The sequence below is a fragment of the Macrobrachium nipponense genome, chromosome 6 (genome assembly GCF_015104395.2).
Source record: "Macrobrachium nipponense isolate FS-2020 chromosome 6, ASM1510439v2, whole genome shotgun sequence".
Classification (NCBI taxonomy): Eukaryota; Metazoa; Arthropoda; class Malacostraca; order Decapoda; family Palaemonidae; genus Macrobrachium; species Macrobrachium nipponense.
In genome coordinates, this window is record NC_061108.1 from 44,011,930 (window position 1) to 44,028,662 (window position 16,733).

Sequence of the window (16,733 nt, forward strand, 5' to 3'; positions counted from 1 at the left end):
AAATTTCATGCCCACTTGATGACAGCAACTTGATACGTATATCTGAGTTTTTTTTTTAGAAAGAATCTGACTGGGATTTCCTTCATTCTTCCATAATTTTTTAAATTTATAAGCTAAAATCTTACTAATTCACTGTGGTATTTTCTTTAATGAATTGATATTATCGCTGTATAAATTAATATTAATATTTGAAAATGGTAAATCATTTATTTATCATACAAAAAAACATACATCTTTGTAGTAGAGAGAGAGAGAGAGAGAATTATTATTTTTATTATGTGATATTTAAATTTATTAAACTTACTAATACAGTATTAATCAAAATTAATATTTGAAAATTAGTAAATTATTTTTGTATCATAAAAATGTATTTAGTCATGAAAATAAACATCAAAATACACTAATTAGTGATTATTTTCGTCGGAAAATTCCGCGAATGGGCGAGTACGTCCGCGAATAATTTCTAGATAGGTTCCAAAGAAAAATCTGCGAATGTGTGAGTCCGCGAATCCGGAGAACGCGAATACGGGGGGTCCACTGTATAGGTGAGAAATTAAAATATCAATGTATTGTATATTAAGTGATGCACTGAGAGCAGCAAAATAGACTATTGCAATACACCACCTGAACACATGAATTAGCCCTGGTCACTGACCAGCCCGAACTATATCCCCACAGAATTACCCTTAATTGGGTAATTTTTTAACTGCCAGCGCTACCAACGCTGCAGGAAAACCCCCCTTTACTGAGTTACCTGTATCAATGTTGGCAACGCTGTTGCCAGGACCGGCCGGCAGAGCGCTCTCCCTTCAATTGCTTCTTGTTCGCTTGAGCGTTAGGACGTATCCTAGCTCAAGCGAAGATTTTGGTCTATTTGGATTACGTTTTGGACTTGATTTGGACCTCTGGACTTTGGATTTGACTAAAGCATTGATTGGACTTTTCTACCATGGACACACCTCAGAAAGAAACTTCCCCGGCTGTACCTTTGAAGTCATCTTCATCTACTACAACTCCAGAACAACCTTGCAGAGGTGATGGGGCAGCACATCGGTCTTGTATTGCCTACAGGTAGCGGATGAGTACCCTGAACATGATAGACATTCACGTTGCATTAGTTGTAGGGATGTACAGTGTGGGGTTAAACAGAGATGTTAGGTTTCTGCAAAAGGGCAGTTAGGCTTTATTGATCCGGTAGGTGTAACCCGCTATCTTAGCGCACCTGTCAGTGCGAGCTTGGTGGGCGGGTTTTCTTATTGCCCGAGTTCTTCGGCAGGGGTTCTGGTAGTTATACCAGGTATGTCCTTTTCTCCTTTGATGTCTTTCTCAAACGTTTTTCAAGGTGCGGCGGTTTCCTTTTCTAAGGGTTATGGTATTAGTGCTGGTTTGGGGGTGGGAGTTACGGGAACAAAGATTTCCTCCTCTAATACTTATGTCACTGCTACGATGAGTTTTTCTGCATTGATGGGCTCCCTTGCAGTTAGGAACTTAGGTAATGTTTCAGGTGTTGTGGTTTCGGGGTTCTCAGGTATTGGCTCAGGGTATTTGGGGAGGTTAAGCGTATGTGCTTCAACCTCAGTTCCTTTGGAATCCGGTTTAGGTAGCTTGGCTACGCCTTATGCACCGAATTCTTCATTAGGTCTTGAGGATAAGGCGATCCGTGCAAATGTTTCACATAAGGGGATTCGGCCTCAGGTAGGTTTGCTTTGGATTTGGAACACCCAGTGTTTGGCAGTGCAACAACTCCAGGTGTGTCGGCTCTCTTAGGAGAGTGTTCTGTCACAACTGGTTATGGTTGGTGCAGGAATTCTACATGGATTGATTGGTCAGGATTCCAGATATAGGGTAGGTTGGAAGTTCGTCTGTCTCTTGTCCTGTTCCTCTCCGATCTGAGGATCCCAATAGGGAGACGTCGTTGGAGGAAGAAATCCCTATCGTTGAAAAGAGTTTTCCCCGTGAGAGAAAATGAATATAAGAGGATGGTAGAATTTATTCATGGTTTGTTTCCTCAGTCAAGAGTGTTGGAGGATCCAGTACACCCTAGTCAGGCAATGTTCGAGGAATTATATTCCACGAAACCTTCGGTACCTCTCACATCCTGTAAGTTGCCTTGGTTTGGTTGGGTGGAGCAGTCCTTGAGAGAGGCAGACGCTAGTTGACTTTATTAGTGGGTTCAGGTAGGCAGAGTTCTTCTGTACTTCCACCCAGGAAGAACATGTATGGCGTAGCAGGTAACCTTTCATCCAGTATGAGAGTTCCCCTGAATGAATCTGTAGAGGCTTTTTTGGCGAGAGTCCCCTCGTCATCTAGGCAGGTAGGAATCACTATAAGAGAAGCGACCATTTTGGAGGACACCTTTCGGAACCAGTCCGAAGCTCTCACGCTCGATGTGGATGTTGTCTGGCTTGATGAGCTTCTTGAAAAGAGACAGGTTCATTCCGTCGGATCCGGTTCTTTTTGACAATTTAATCACACCGGTTTCGATAGGATTGGCTTATCAAGCAAATATCTTAGTGGGCAGTACAACCTTTATTGGGAAGAAGAGGAGAGACATACTTGAGCCATCTTCCCCCCCATTTCCCAGATATCTACAAGAGGACCCTGTCGAGAGCGCCCCTCACACTGCGACACTCTTCAGAGAGGACGAGGTTGCGGCGATGGTAAACTTTGTTTCTTTGACATTGGCAGTAGAATTGCAACAGGTGATGGATGATATGTGTTGCAGCACAAGGTGTCAGACCCCTGAAAGGTGCGCGTATACCATCACCAGGTAAGCGTACTGGTTCTCGGTCACCTGTTAGGTCCCCTAAGAAGGTGCGGTTTTCCGCTAGGGCTTCTCCAACGGTAACTTCGAAGCCTTCAGCAGCGAAGAGGGGTTTTCGTAAGTAGGGGATGTTACCCTCATCGACACCAGTAGAGGGGGTGCCTAAACCACTCCGCAAACATCTGGAAGAAGTGGGGTGGGGAGTGTTGGGTTGTGGAGGTCCTGAGGAATGGATACAAGATTCCTTTCCATTCCATGCCTCCCCTAGCCGATGTTCCTATTCACCTAGCCAGTTATTCCCTGGACTTCATCAGGGGTATGGCCTTGGCAGCGGAGATTTGGTCACTTTTAGAAAAGGGAGCGATAGAGCCTGCTCCCCCCTCACCAGGTTTTTACAGCTGGATTTTTGTGACCGCCAAGGCGGGAGGTTCGTGGAAACCTATTATAGACTTGTTGGGCTCAATCAGATGGTGGTTTCTACAAAATTCTAACTGGAAACCTCCCAATCTGTGCTGAGGTTGGTTCAGAGAGATGGCAGGATGATTTCGATGGACCTCAGGGACGCCTATATCCAGGAATCTCGAAGTTCATTCGATTCTCGGGTCCATCCGGAACTTCTCAGTTCACAGTCCTCTGCTTCGGGCTGACCACTGCACCTCAGGTGTTTATGTGGGTAATGTCTCTGGTATCTGCGATAATGCATCGTCGGGATTCAGAATGAGGAGGTATCTCGATGATTGGCTCATTCAGGCTTCGTCGAGAGAGGAGGCTTTAAGAGCAAGGGATTTCCTGTTACAACTGTGTCAAAACTTAGGACTAAGAATCAACCCAGAGAAGAGTTCCCTTTCACCATCGCAAGTAAAATCATATCTAGGTATGACGATTCAGACTCATCGTTTGAGGGCTTACCAGACACGAGCGAGTGTTATCTAGCCTCAGTCAGTTAGAAAGCTTCAGGTCACAGAGGGCTCAACCAGTGAGTAAATGGAGAAGTTAGGTGGGGGAGAATGTCCTCTCTCTCTCTCTCTCTTATTGTTCCAGGATCTCATCTCAGAATGCGCTCTCTGCAAGCATGTCTCAGAAATCTCTGGGACTTTTGGGAAGAGAGCGCAGTGGTAGTCTGGGATGATTCCTGCCTAGAGGATCATCGGTTGTGGTCAGAAGAATCTCACCTGACCGTCGGCGTAAGTCTGGCCCTCTCGATTCCGGACATTCATCTGTACACAGATGCCTCGGATCAAGATTGGGGTGGAACCTTAGAGGAAACTCAGGCCAAGGGCCTTTGGAGGGATCCGAATTGGGAGGAATTGATAAATTACCGTGAGTTGAGAGCGGTAGAGAAGGCACTAATACAGTTTTCAGAGTTGGTCAGGGGAGTAGCAGTACCACTCTTCTCGGACAACGTGACAGCATTGGTATACCGGAAGAAACGGGAGAACAAGGTCGGCATAGCTAAGTATGATTGCACAGAGGATACTTCAGTGTTGCGAGTGTCACAGGGTTTCTCTCCTTCCTCAGTTCAAAGCGGGGAAACTAAAGGTATTGGCAGATGCATTGAGTCAGTCAAGAGAAGTACTAGGGGGCAAATGGACATTAGTACAAGAGGAAGTCCAGCTCTTGCTAAAAAGATGGCCGGCTTCAGTAGACCTTTTCACCACAAAACTTAATTTTCGGCTTCCAGTTTACTTCTCTCCGCTAGCGGACCGTTAAGAAGCAGCATGGGGACTCAGATGACTTTTATAGCTCCGTTTTGGCCCTAGAGACCATGGTTTCAGGACCTCCTAGAAATGTAAGAGGAACCTCCTGTGATCCTCCCGAAAAGGAGAGATATACTCAGACAACCCCATTTTCTTTACTATCATCAGAACCTGCTTGTGCTCAACCTAGCTGCGTGGAGACTATCCAGCGAGCGGCGTACAGTAAGGGGCTGTCTAAGGAAGTGGCTTGCCAGCTTTCCCTATGTCTAAGAAAGTTTATTAGGAAACTCTATCAAGTTAGGTGGACAATATACAGGAGCTGCTGTAGGAAGGAAGGACATAGTATCTCTCGTCCTACCATTGCAGAGATTGCGAATTTCCTCCTGTTTCGCAGGAAACACAAGAAGTTGTCCTACTCAAGTATAACAGGATATAGGTCTATGCTGAGTAGTACGTTCCGGTTTCATCTCCCGGAATTGTCTAACAGCAGGGTATTGCACGATCTCCTGAAGTAGTTCAAAATTGAACGCCCAATGATTCTGCTTCGGGCCCCTTCGTGGGATTTAGCGTTAGTTTTAAATATGCTGAGGTCTTCGAGTTACGAGCCATTAGAAGAGTTGTCGCTGAGGGAACTGACCTAGAAAGTCTTGTTCTTGGTTTCGCTTGCTACAGCAAAGAGAGTGGGAGAGATACAAGCAGTATCTAGGACAGTATCGTTTTCAGTTAGGGATATCTATCTCTCGTACGTACCAGAATTTGCTGCAAAATCGGAATCAGAAACCAATCCCTTGCCAAGAGCTTTTAAAGTCTCCTCTCTTCAGGATTTTGTTGGAGACGACAAACTAGAGAAGCACATTTGTTTGGTTTGTGCACTAAAGAAACATTTGGCACGCACAGAAAAGCTCTTACCTCATTCGCGGGCGTTATTTGTGTTGCCAAGGAATCCCTCTAGAGCCATTTTGAAGAATGCAGTCAGTTTTTTCTATGGGAAGTCATTACTCAGGCTTTGGGTAACACTCCTGCTGATCCTGGCAGCAGCGATTCTCACCCAAGAGCACATTCCATTAGGGGAATAGCTACCTCTTCGGCCTAAGGAACTATTCAGTGTCATTGATTTTGGAAGCAGCAACCTGGAAATTGGCTTATGTCTTCACGTCATTCTACCTAAAGGACATTCAGTTCGCTTCGATGGAGGGTTACTCGCTTGGACCTTTCATGGCCGCCAATGCAGTAGTGTGGTAAGTTCTCACATCGAGTATTATTGAACAAAGGTGGGGATGAACAACGACGACGCATCCGGCCTGCTTCTTCACCTACGGTGATCAACAAAGAAACCGAAGGAGCTGCTCAGGCAGCTCCTCCTCCATACATGAGAGGCCTAGCAGCCACATGGGAGGCCCCTTTTCCCTCCACACATGCGAGGTATTGAATACCACAATGGAGGTCATCTAGACAGAGACGAGACCTGACTTACGAAACTGACACACAAGGTACTCTTTCTGTTGGCAATCTCATCCAAAGATCTGAATATACAGGTGAGTTACAATGCATTGTAGGTGAAACTGAGTTACCTGCGCATGATTACGTTAGAGTCAGGCTGATTGTGATTGATCCCACCTCCTTCTGAATGTTGTTAGTCGGGCTAATTCAGGTGTTCAGGTGGTGTATTGCAATATGAAGTCTTCATTATAAAACTAATATTTTAATACTTACCTAAACACCTGAATGATTCCCACCCTCCTCCCCTCCTCAATAAATAGTGATTAATGCAATTGAAGGGAGAGCACTCTGCCAGCCAGTCCTGGCAACAGTGTTGCTAACGGTGGTACCGGTAACTCAGTAGAGGGGGTTTTACCTGCAGCGTTGGTAGCGCTGGCAGTTAAAAAATTACCCAATTACGGGTAATTCTATGGGGATATATTTCAGGCTGGTTAGTAACCAGGGCTAATTCAGGTGTTCAGGTAAGTATTACAATATTAGTTTTATAATGAAAACTTCATTTTTGGTAACAACACACACAACTTCATGTGTACTGCCATATTTTAATAGCCTTAAATATATTTCTGTATATTTTGTTAATTTATTTTGCAATGTGGATCAAGCTATGCATTCTTAGGTTGATGGTTATACGTATTCTTATCAAAACTATTTGCCAAGGAGAGGAGCATATGCTACCAAATAGATGGTTTGATATTTGTATATTAAGCAACCACACTATCAGTATGACTACCTTACTCACCTGTATCAGACCAGTCCAGCGAACGACGTCTATTCCTTAACCTGCCCGAAGGAAGAAGGAAAGGTACAGTAGTGCCTCAGGTTAAGAAATTAATCCGTTCTGAAGCGGCCTTCGTAACCTGATGTTTTCGTATCCAGAACTACGTTTTACATGTAAATTGCCTAATTTGTTCCAAGCCCTACAAAAACAGAAGCCATAATAACACACACACACACACACACACACACACACACACACACACACACACACACACACACACACACACACACACACTAAACACAATCGAAACAGGCAATGAACTGGGTAAAGGCCGAGAGAAGTCAACCACAACTCTCGCCCAGGCAGTTAGGAAAAAGACATGTGGTTGCGTAGGTGCGTGGTCTTTGACCACTCTTCACCCGATATATGCACGCATTGCCAGATCTCACAAGATTCCTTCCTTTCATCTGCATTTCTAGACGCTAGAAATGATCCTATTGTTAAGACCGTAGATTTGTTTGCATATGAACAACTATTTTATAAACCAAGACTTCATTGTGTATCTAACATGTTTTTATATTATACTAATTTTATAACTCCTGACCAATTATTGCATGATTATTATCCATAACATGAACAGAGATGAAACAGCTATCTTATGTACATCTTATATGTACATATTTTATGATGATCATTTCATCTTTTCCACTGATTTACCAGTTTAACCCACATGAATAGTTATGAAATTACTGTGTATTTCTGAACATATGAGTGAATTTTATGTTATTATGTGAGTATAGTTAGTGACAATTTAAATCAGAATCACAGGTATTTCAAGGGTGCATTATTTCCAAATTAAACTATGTCTTGCAAGGTTTTTTTTATATAAATGTACTGTCCCATGTTTTACTTTTTTTTAATGGAGCTCATGAAAGTTAATCAATTAATTTTTTGCTAATGAAAAGCCATACCTTATGCTTCATAAATTTTAAGTCGGTCTAATAATTAAATTCTTACATTCTCCATACACTATTACTCTTTAGTGTAGCATTCTTCTTATTTCCAGTGGTACTGTTTAGAATAAAAATGATTTTTCTCTATTGGAGTGACTTGTTCTCTTAACAAAGGTTGCTTTAGTGTGGAGGCCATTAGATAAGGAAGTGTAACACTTTCTGGCACTGTTAACAAAACTTTTGTAGCCACTAAACATGTACCATGGATATCATACTGTTATTGCTGAATTTACTAACCATAATTTAGTTAATCTGTACCATTTGTACCATGGTTACCATACAATTATTACTGAATTTATTAACCATAATTTAGTTTATCTGTAATTTTTAGTAGATTTGATATTTAGTATATGTAGAGAATAGACCGTACTCATTTTATTTCAGGAATCGTGGCAGTCATGGAAGCATTGATCAAGCATCCATTAGTGTAGACAGCTCTCCATGCCACACAGCTAATGATCCTACAGGACAGAAAGTGAAGTTTGTGGATGCAACTAGTCAAGGGTATGAAAATAGTTAAACTGACATTTTTTCCAGCTGTTTATGATGAAGCAAAACACAAAATCAGTATTTTTGTTTTGCTATGTAAATTCATCAAAGTTTACACTATTATTCTGATAGATTCCTAATAATGAAACCACTGAACATTTCATTAGATTTCATATAAGACTTATTCAGTGAAAAAGTCATTCGTAAATATTTAACATTCTCTATTTATATATACGTAATCTACATTATTCCTTCAATCTGGATTGTCATTATCCAAAGCTGAACATTGTCCAACACACTTGGACCAGGGACCAAGGTCCCAAAGATATATGATATACAGTGGTACCTCGCTATTCATCAGCTTTGGAAATTGTCAACTTCAGTACTGGCACATTTTGATGAGACAAAATTGTCTTGGTACTCGTTGTTTTCTTGGCACCCAATGTGCAAGCTTATACATACATGTCTCAAGATGCCATGACACATATCCTCTTTCATACTGGATGAGAAGTTAAGCTTTAGTTGCAGCGTAGCCCTCAGTCAGTTCAGAGTCCATCTCAGCCCATTCTAACCTTTATTGTGGGTTTTGCATTTGTGTGCAGACAGTACGTCATGGCTCTAGGGCGAGTTTCATTTCTGATAGAATATGCTAGGCTAGGTTTACTATGCCTGTCAGTTATTCAGTCAGTCCCATTGATAATGCACATTACATTTAAGTTACTGTTTCACTAATCAGTAGGCCTGAAAGCAAACGTTCGGTAAACTAAAAGCAAATTTTCCTACATTTAACCAGGTTTACCAAACTTATGGCCTGTCTAAAGATTAATTGTTGTTTCTTGTAACTGAAAATCACTTAGTATGCCACACAAAATGCTGTCATAAACAGTAGCAAGCACTGGCATAATCAAGTTGAATTGTGTTACACTGACATAAAACTTGATAATTGTCAGTAGTGACTTCTATTTATAAAAAGTTATTTTTATTCTTTCACGCTATGAAAAAGGTGTTAAGATAGTATGGGAGTATGGCACTGAACTTAAGCTTTGGGTAAAAGAAATATTACATGGAAAGGTGTGGAATAGGCAAAAGTAACAACTTTACAACTCTCTCTCTCTCTCTCTCTCTCTCTCTCTCTCTCTCTCTCTCTCTCTCTCTCTCTCTCTCTCTCTCTCTCTCTCTCTCATTATTTGCTGGAGATAGGGACCACACCCACCCACAAAGAGCTAAAATCCATTAATACCAGACACCCCTCTAAAAAGGCTTACAACTGCCTATTTTAATAGTTCAAACACCAAATATGACATAAACTATCATCCCATAACACTGTACATTAATATAATTTTAGTGTCATTTCAATATCACTAATATTTCAATATCATTTTTGAGCAGTCTAGTTGTACAGGATGAGAAAACCGGTTTAGGTAGTTATAGCCACCAGAGCAGTTCAAGATAAGGAGGTCCCACTGAACTGCAAACAGGCGAGGGTTAACTGTGTATATATATATATATGAAGAAACCAGGTACTATGTCGTACCTCTAAGTAAATGGGGATACAATCCACAATGAAGTAAATTCCTCTTGTAGTTTTAAACTACAAGAGGAAATTTACTTCATTGTGGATTGTATCCCCATATAAATATAATGTAATAATATATATATATCTATATATAGATATAATATATTATATATATTATGTATATAATTATTATATACAAAATAATATATCTATTATATTTAATTTAATTATATATATTTATATATATATCGATAATAGATACTAATGATATATATATATGATAATATATTATACTATATGTAATTGTATGGAATAATGTATGTATATATAATTATATAATATATATATAATTATATTATTATATAATATATAATTATATCTATAATATAATTATATATATATATAATATATATATATAGATATATCTATTATTTTATATATCTAGTATTTATATATTATATATTGTATTAATAATAATTAATTTGATTATATATAAATCTATATATATTATAAAATATTATAATATTATATAATAATATATATATAATAGTAAAATAATATATAACCTTCAATTATATAATAATTATATTCTATATATATATAAATATGATATATGATTAATATCATAATAAGTATGACTAGCTATTATAATAATATTATTCTAGTATATATATATATAATCTTATATATATATATAGTAATATATCTTTCTAAGTATATATAATTATATATATATGTATATAATAATATATTTTAACTATTCTATTTATGAATTATATAAGATATATATAATAATATGTATATTGACTAATATAATATATATAATATTGTGATCTATATTAATGATGATAATAATCTATTATATACTAATATTTAGTAGATAATATTAATATATATATCTATTACCTATATATAAGATATATATTATATAATATATATTATATTATCTATATATATGATATCTCTATAATATTATATTATTATATTATACTATATAATTATAATATATAATATATGTATAGCGATATATATATAATATTATTATAATATATATATATGTCTATATCATATCTATCTATATTATATTCTATAATCATCTTTCTATATATAATATGTAATCTATAATTGATATCTTATATTTAAAATAATTTATATATATATATATACTATAATATATATTAGTGTTAAAATATATTATTTATATATATATAATCTATATATTATTTTAATATATCTATATCTAATCTATATTATAATATCTAAAATATATATTATTTATATATAATATATATATATATATATATAATCTTATAATATATATAATCATTAAGAAAGAAAAAAACCAATATAAATATTATTAATAATTCTAATATTAAATATATCTATATATAATATATATTCTAATGGAATATACTCTATTTACATATATATAATATATATATAATATATATAAAGCTATATAGTGATATAATATATGTAATATATATATAATACCATCTTGTGTATTATTAATTAATAATATCAATGTATGAATCATAATTATGATCTGTATATAATCTATATTTACTTATATGTAATGTATATAATATACTTATATAATTGATTGTATATATATTATTTATATATATATATATAATATTATAATTATTTATATTTAATAATATATAATATAATATATATATGATTATAATGAATTTATATATTAATATATATATCTTAGTATATATTCATTAAATTAATTTTAAATATTTATACTATATAGTTATTATATATATATAATATATAATTATTTATTATATATTCTATCTATATATATATTTATCTTATAATATATAATAGATAATATCTATATATTATATTATATATATTAATAGTATCTATATATTATTATATATAAAAAGATAATCTCTAGTGTAAATATATATATAATATATATAATAATCTATATAAAACATCTCTATATATATATATCTATATATCAATCTATATAATATAATATGTAATATACTATAATATAATATAGTATAAATATTATATATAATCTATATCTATCTGTATAATGTATCTAAAAAATATTAATATATATATGTATCTATAGATCATATATATAATATTATTTATATATATATAATATCATTGTATGTATCATGTATTAATATAATATAAATTAATTTTTTATATTATATATATAATAATCTAGATATTGATATTCATCTAAGAATTCGTTTAATGTATATATAGTACTGTATATTATTCTATATGAATATATAATATTAATATAATATATTATTATGATAAAAGTATTCTATCTTATTTATACATATTATATCCATATCTATATTATAATAAAATCTTATCATAAATATATATCTATATATCTATCATCTCTACATATATCTCTACTATATCATATCTCTATCTATATATATAATATCTATATCTCTATTACTAAAGATCTAATATATCATATATATACTATCTATTTATCTCAATTATAATCATATCTAATCTATTATCTCTATATAATCTTCCTCTATCTCTCTAATATTATATATTATTATTATAATTTATATACTACTATACTATCAATACTCTAATAATATTTGAAATCTATATAATCTACTTAAATTGTCTATTATATTTCTATCTCTATTTCTAATGTATCTCTATCGATATTTATAATTGATATCATAATCTATCTTCTATATATAATCTCTATTGTAATATGTATCTTAGGTATTCTAAGTTCTATCTCATATCTTATATCTATATATACTATATAATATGTCTATCTTCATCTTATCTCTATCTAATATATGTAGAATTTATATATATCTATATCCTCTATGTATAATGTTTCTTTGTATATTACTATCTATCTCTCTATATTTATCTATTCTATCTTCATATATGTATCTATAGTATATCTATTATTGTAATATTATATATCTCGACTTATCTACTACTCTTATATACTAATTCATACATTATCTCCTTTATGATCGATATAATAATATAATATAATGATGTATCATCTCTTATATATATATATATCTCTACTCTATAGTCTTATCTCTAATGTCTAGTATTCAATTCTATTCTCTATCTAATCTCTACTTACTAAGCTCTATATCTCTCTATATAATCTTCTATTTATCTCTCTATATAATTAATTTCATAGTTATATGTCGATCTATTCTATCTCTCTACTATATCTAAACTCTATCTCTATATCTCTCTATACTCTATCTAACTCTAGATATCTCTAGTCTATATATTATTCTAGGTATTTATCTAACGTCATTCTCCTTTCCCGTCCGGCTTCCATCGCCATTAAACTCTCGAGCTACAATGTCCTTTAATATCTAATTCGCTCTACCTCGGAATTAATATATTTTCATATATGCTTAACCGAAGGGGAATTTTTTTCTCGATAATAGACTTGCCTGGACCCAGGGCGCGAACCCACGGATCTTTTCAAATCCAGGAACGTCAGTGAAGCTTTTACCGCCTCTCGCAGTGGTGTAGTAGGTAAAAGCTTCACTGACGTTCCTGGATTAGAAAGGATCCATGGGTTCGCACCCTGGTCCAGGCAAGTCTATTATCGAGAAAAAAATTCCCCTTCTGTTAAGCATATATGAAAATATATTAATACCGAGGTAGAGCGAATTAGATATTAAAGGACATTGTAGTTCGATATATATATATATATATATATATATATATATATATATATATATATATATATATATATATATATATATATATATATATATATATATATATATATATATATATATATATATATATATATATATATATATATATATATATATATATATATATATATATATATATATATATATATATATAATATATATATATATATATATATATATAGATATATATATATATATATATATCATATATATATATATATATATATATATATATATATATATATATATATGAATAACTTGATCACGAAGTATATAAAATGTGATGCTATTATATATATATATATATATATATATATATATATATATATATATATATATATATATATATATATATATATATATATATTTGTTTTTCTGGGTCGACCTGTGTTTGCCGGTGAAAGGGATCCTGCTATCTACTTTTCTAGAATGAATAGGTTCTAAATATACCAGAGAAAAAAGCTAGCATGGTATGCTGAGGTTACTACCCTCGCGCGAGCACCCTAAGGGCGTTGGGTATAAAGTACAAGGCGAGTGGAAGCCACTATTCACAAGTCCCCTGCCAATTAGAGGAGCCGACCCAACGGCTACTACTTCCCCCCTCTCTCGCTACTACTGTCACTACCCGACCCGAGTGCCACCTTCAATCCTGTTTTAGAACTCGTTAATCTACGACGCGTTTTTTCTTGTTCGTGATTTTCTGTGATTTGAGTACTTTTTTCTTGATGGCTTCCGCTGAGATGTCTTCCGCACCAAAGTTGAGTACCCCAATTTTTGTTTTTCATAAATTATAAGGTTGCGGGACTTCCTTTATTGGCCTTCGGCCCCGTAGAAAGTATTGCGGGGAAGCTGGCGTCCCCCCGCCATTTTGGGATGATGAGCAAGAATGCGTGGGAATTAGGTACGCATGTTTTAGCTTAAATAAGAGTAAATCAAATATTATTTGCATTTAAAAGTACCTAATTCTTGTGTTCTCTTATATTTATTACTATTATTAGAAATTATGTCGTAGAAGTACCGAACGCGTTCACGACATACTCTGGGGTAAGTCTGGGGGCTAGACTGAGAACGTTCGTACACCCCCCTCCCAGCTCTAGAGCGCGTTCAAGTGATCTCGACATAATATTATTATCATTTATAGGCTACGCAGTCTATTATTTAGTGGGAGAGAGAGAGGGAGTTGGTAACTTGTTCTCTCTCACCAACGTAAATTTGCATGAATTATTATTATTTTCAAAAGTAAATATATGTAAATATATCTATTCATTAATTCACTGAAGAGGTGGAAGAGTTGCCACCCATCAGTTCAGCCCAACTATATTAATAAGGTAGGCTAACTGTCCTTAACCGTTACTCTTATGTCTTTTCCCTGAAGAAGTTAAGGCTCTTCAGAGGAGATATCAATGATAAGAGAGCCTCTCTATCTTTCATTTTATGGAATCTATCCTCCTGGCCAGTCTTAATCGAATAAATTCGAATTTGGTAGGTTTAGTTGAGGGTACCGTCTGCATAATGATATCTTAAAGGAGAATTTACCTGAAGTTCCGTGTCGCTAGCGTCTCGTTAGTAGTTTTTAAATCCATATCGGTTATTTTTTCCCAAAATATATGTACATAAGAACCCCTTGCAACTCTTCCATAGTACCTAATTATCAAGTCTGATGTATATCCATTATTGTCATTATGCAATACTGTATTAATGTACTGTAAAAGGTCTGGTTAACATTCGTATTGGCGTAGCCTTCTTCGGTTTAACCCTTAGTAGTAGGCTATACCTCTCGATCGAGGGCCACCCCAACCAGTTGTAGTACCAACCACGACAGGCCATGGGCCCAGTCACACTACCACCCCTACAGTGGTAGCCTACACAACCGCTAAGGTGTGGCCACCCCAACCAGTTGCTGTACCAACCAGTTTAAGTTCCATACCCTCGCCGGAGCAGCTCCGGCACTCATTGAGGCTGATACTCATTAATAATTACCATTACAGAAGGTGCGCTGTCAGTCACCGGGGTGCTCCGCCTCCCTCGGCGAGGCCGTGGGGCACGAAGTGTGTCGCTACCACGCGAACTGCTCTGTCCCCTTTGTAGCCAAGGAGGGACAGCTTACATATATGGTTTGGCACCCGGAGGCCTGCACCATCTGTTACGAGATGGTGATGCTCCTTATGAATGATCAGGTAAGCATCTTAACCCCCCCCCTTTCTTCATGATGAAAATTGTAATAAACCATGTGACAATATTGTTCAACAATCTGGTTTCCTATGTCAGGAAGGTTAATTCCCCTTCCTCCCCAACAGACGAGTGAGGACGCCTGCCAGAGCGCAAAGGCAGACCTGAAGCGCTGGGTCTCCGGGTACGGGAGAAACGCGCCATCGGGTCATCCCTACATCTTGGACGCCAGCCTGGGAACCCTTCTGTTCAAGGGGTCCCCTTCGGCGTCAGTCCAGCCACATCTGGCGGCCCCAATCATCGCTGCCATCTGAGCGGAGATGGCCCCCCTTCTGGACGACCAAGAGGATTTGATGGCTGATGTGGCTGCCATCAACATCCACACCGAACCCATGGCCCTGGGAGAGCAGGTAAGTGGCGAGGTAAGTGAGGCAGGTAGTCTCCTTAGCCCAACTCCTTCTTCTACCTCTTCTTTCTGGGGCTTCTCTAAGTCCACCCCCGCCTGGGACAGCTCACGATCGGTTCGTCCCAAGGAAAAGTCAGTAAGACCAAAATCCCTGCCCAAGGGATCAAAGCCGACTCCGTCAGCGGCAACTGAGTCATCTGCGGCCCCAAGGCCGTCGAGATCGTATGACAAGTCACCTGCTGCCAAGGGTTCTCTCCCTTCAAAGGGATCGAGATCGAAGTTCGCGAAACCCAAGGCGACGGAGTCCGGCTTAGACCACGAACTACTTGCTAACCTTCTATTGACAAGGGTTAGGGAAGCAGTTGACGAGAGGTTTGAGTCGTTGCGACGCGCCTCCGGATCTGAGGTCTCCGGTCAGTCAGTATCAAACATAGTGGCCGAGCAGATCAAACCATTACAGGACATGATGTCTGGTTTTCTCCACTCTGGATCTCCGGCGCTGGCTATGGCAGTGCTGGATGCATCCAAGCTCCCACCCTTCCACAAAAGTAATCCATGGCGGCTTGCTATGTATGCCCCATACGTAGATGAGAAGTTAACCATTGAAGTGTGCAGGACTTCGAGTTTTACCCAAAAGGTCTCCAGTTCCCCTTCCCCGGGTTCGTCAGACTAGTGGACCACGTGCTAGTTAGAGTGGACAAGGTCCCGAAGGAGACTGTGATCTTCCCGAGGGACCAAGCCC

The 16,733-nt window shown here is 36.4% G+C and overlaps 1 protein-coding gene across 5 annotated transcripts in view; it reads left to right on the top strand.

The window, feature by feature from the left end:
- Positions 1 to 16,733, top strand: part of LOC135216295 (bridge-like lipid transfer protein family member 1) — a 344,268-nt gene that overhangs the window by 12,680 nt on the left and 314,855 nt on the right. For 3 of the 5 annotated variants that reach the window (XM_064251461.1, XM_064251462.1, XM_064251464.1), the window contains exon 2: positions 8,077 to 8,196. In XM_064251461.1, coding sequence (XP_064107531.1) covers positions 8,077 to 8,196 — 120 coding nt within the window. The remainder of the gene's footprint in view (positions 1 to 8,076; positions 8,197 to 16,733) is intronic. The other 2 variants (XM_064251463.1, XM_064251465.1) reach the window with 1 other exon arrangement.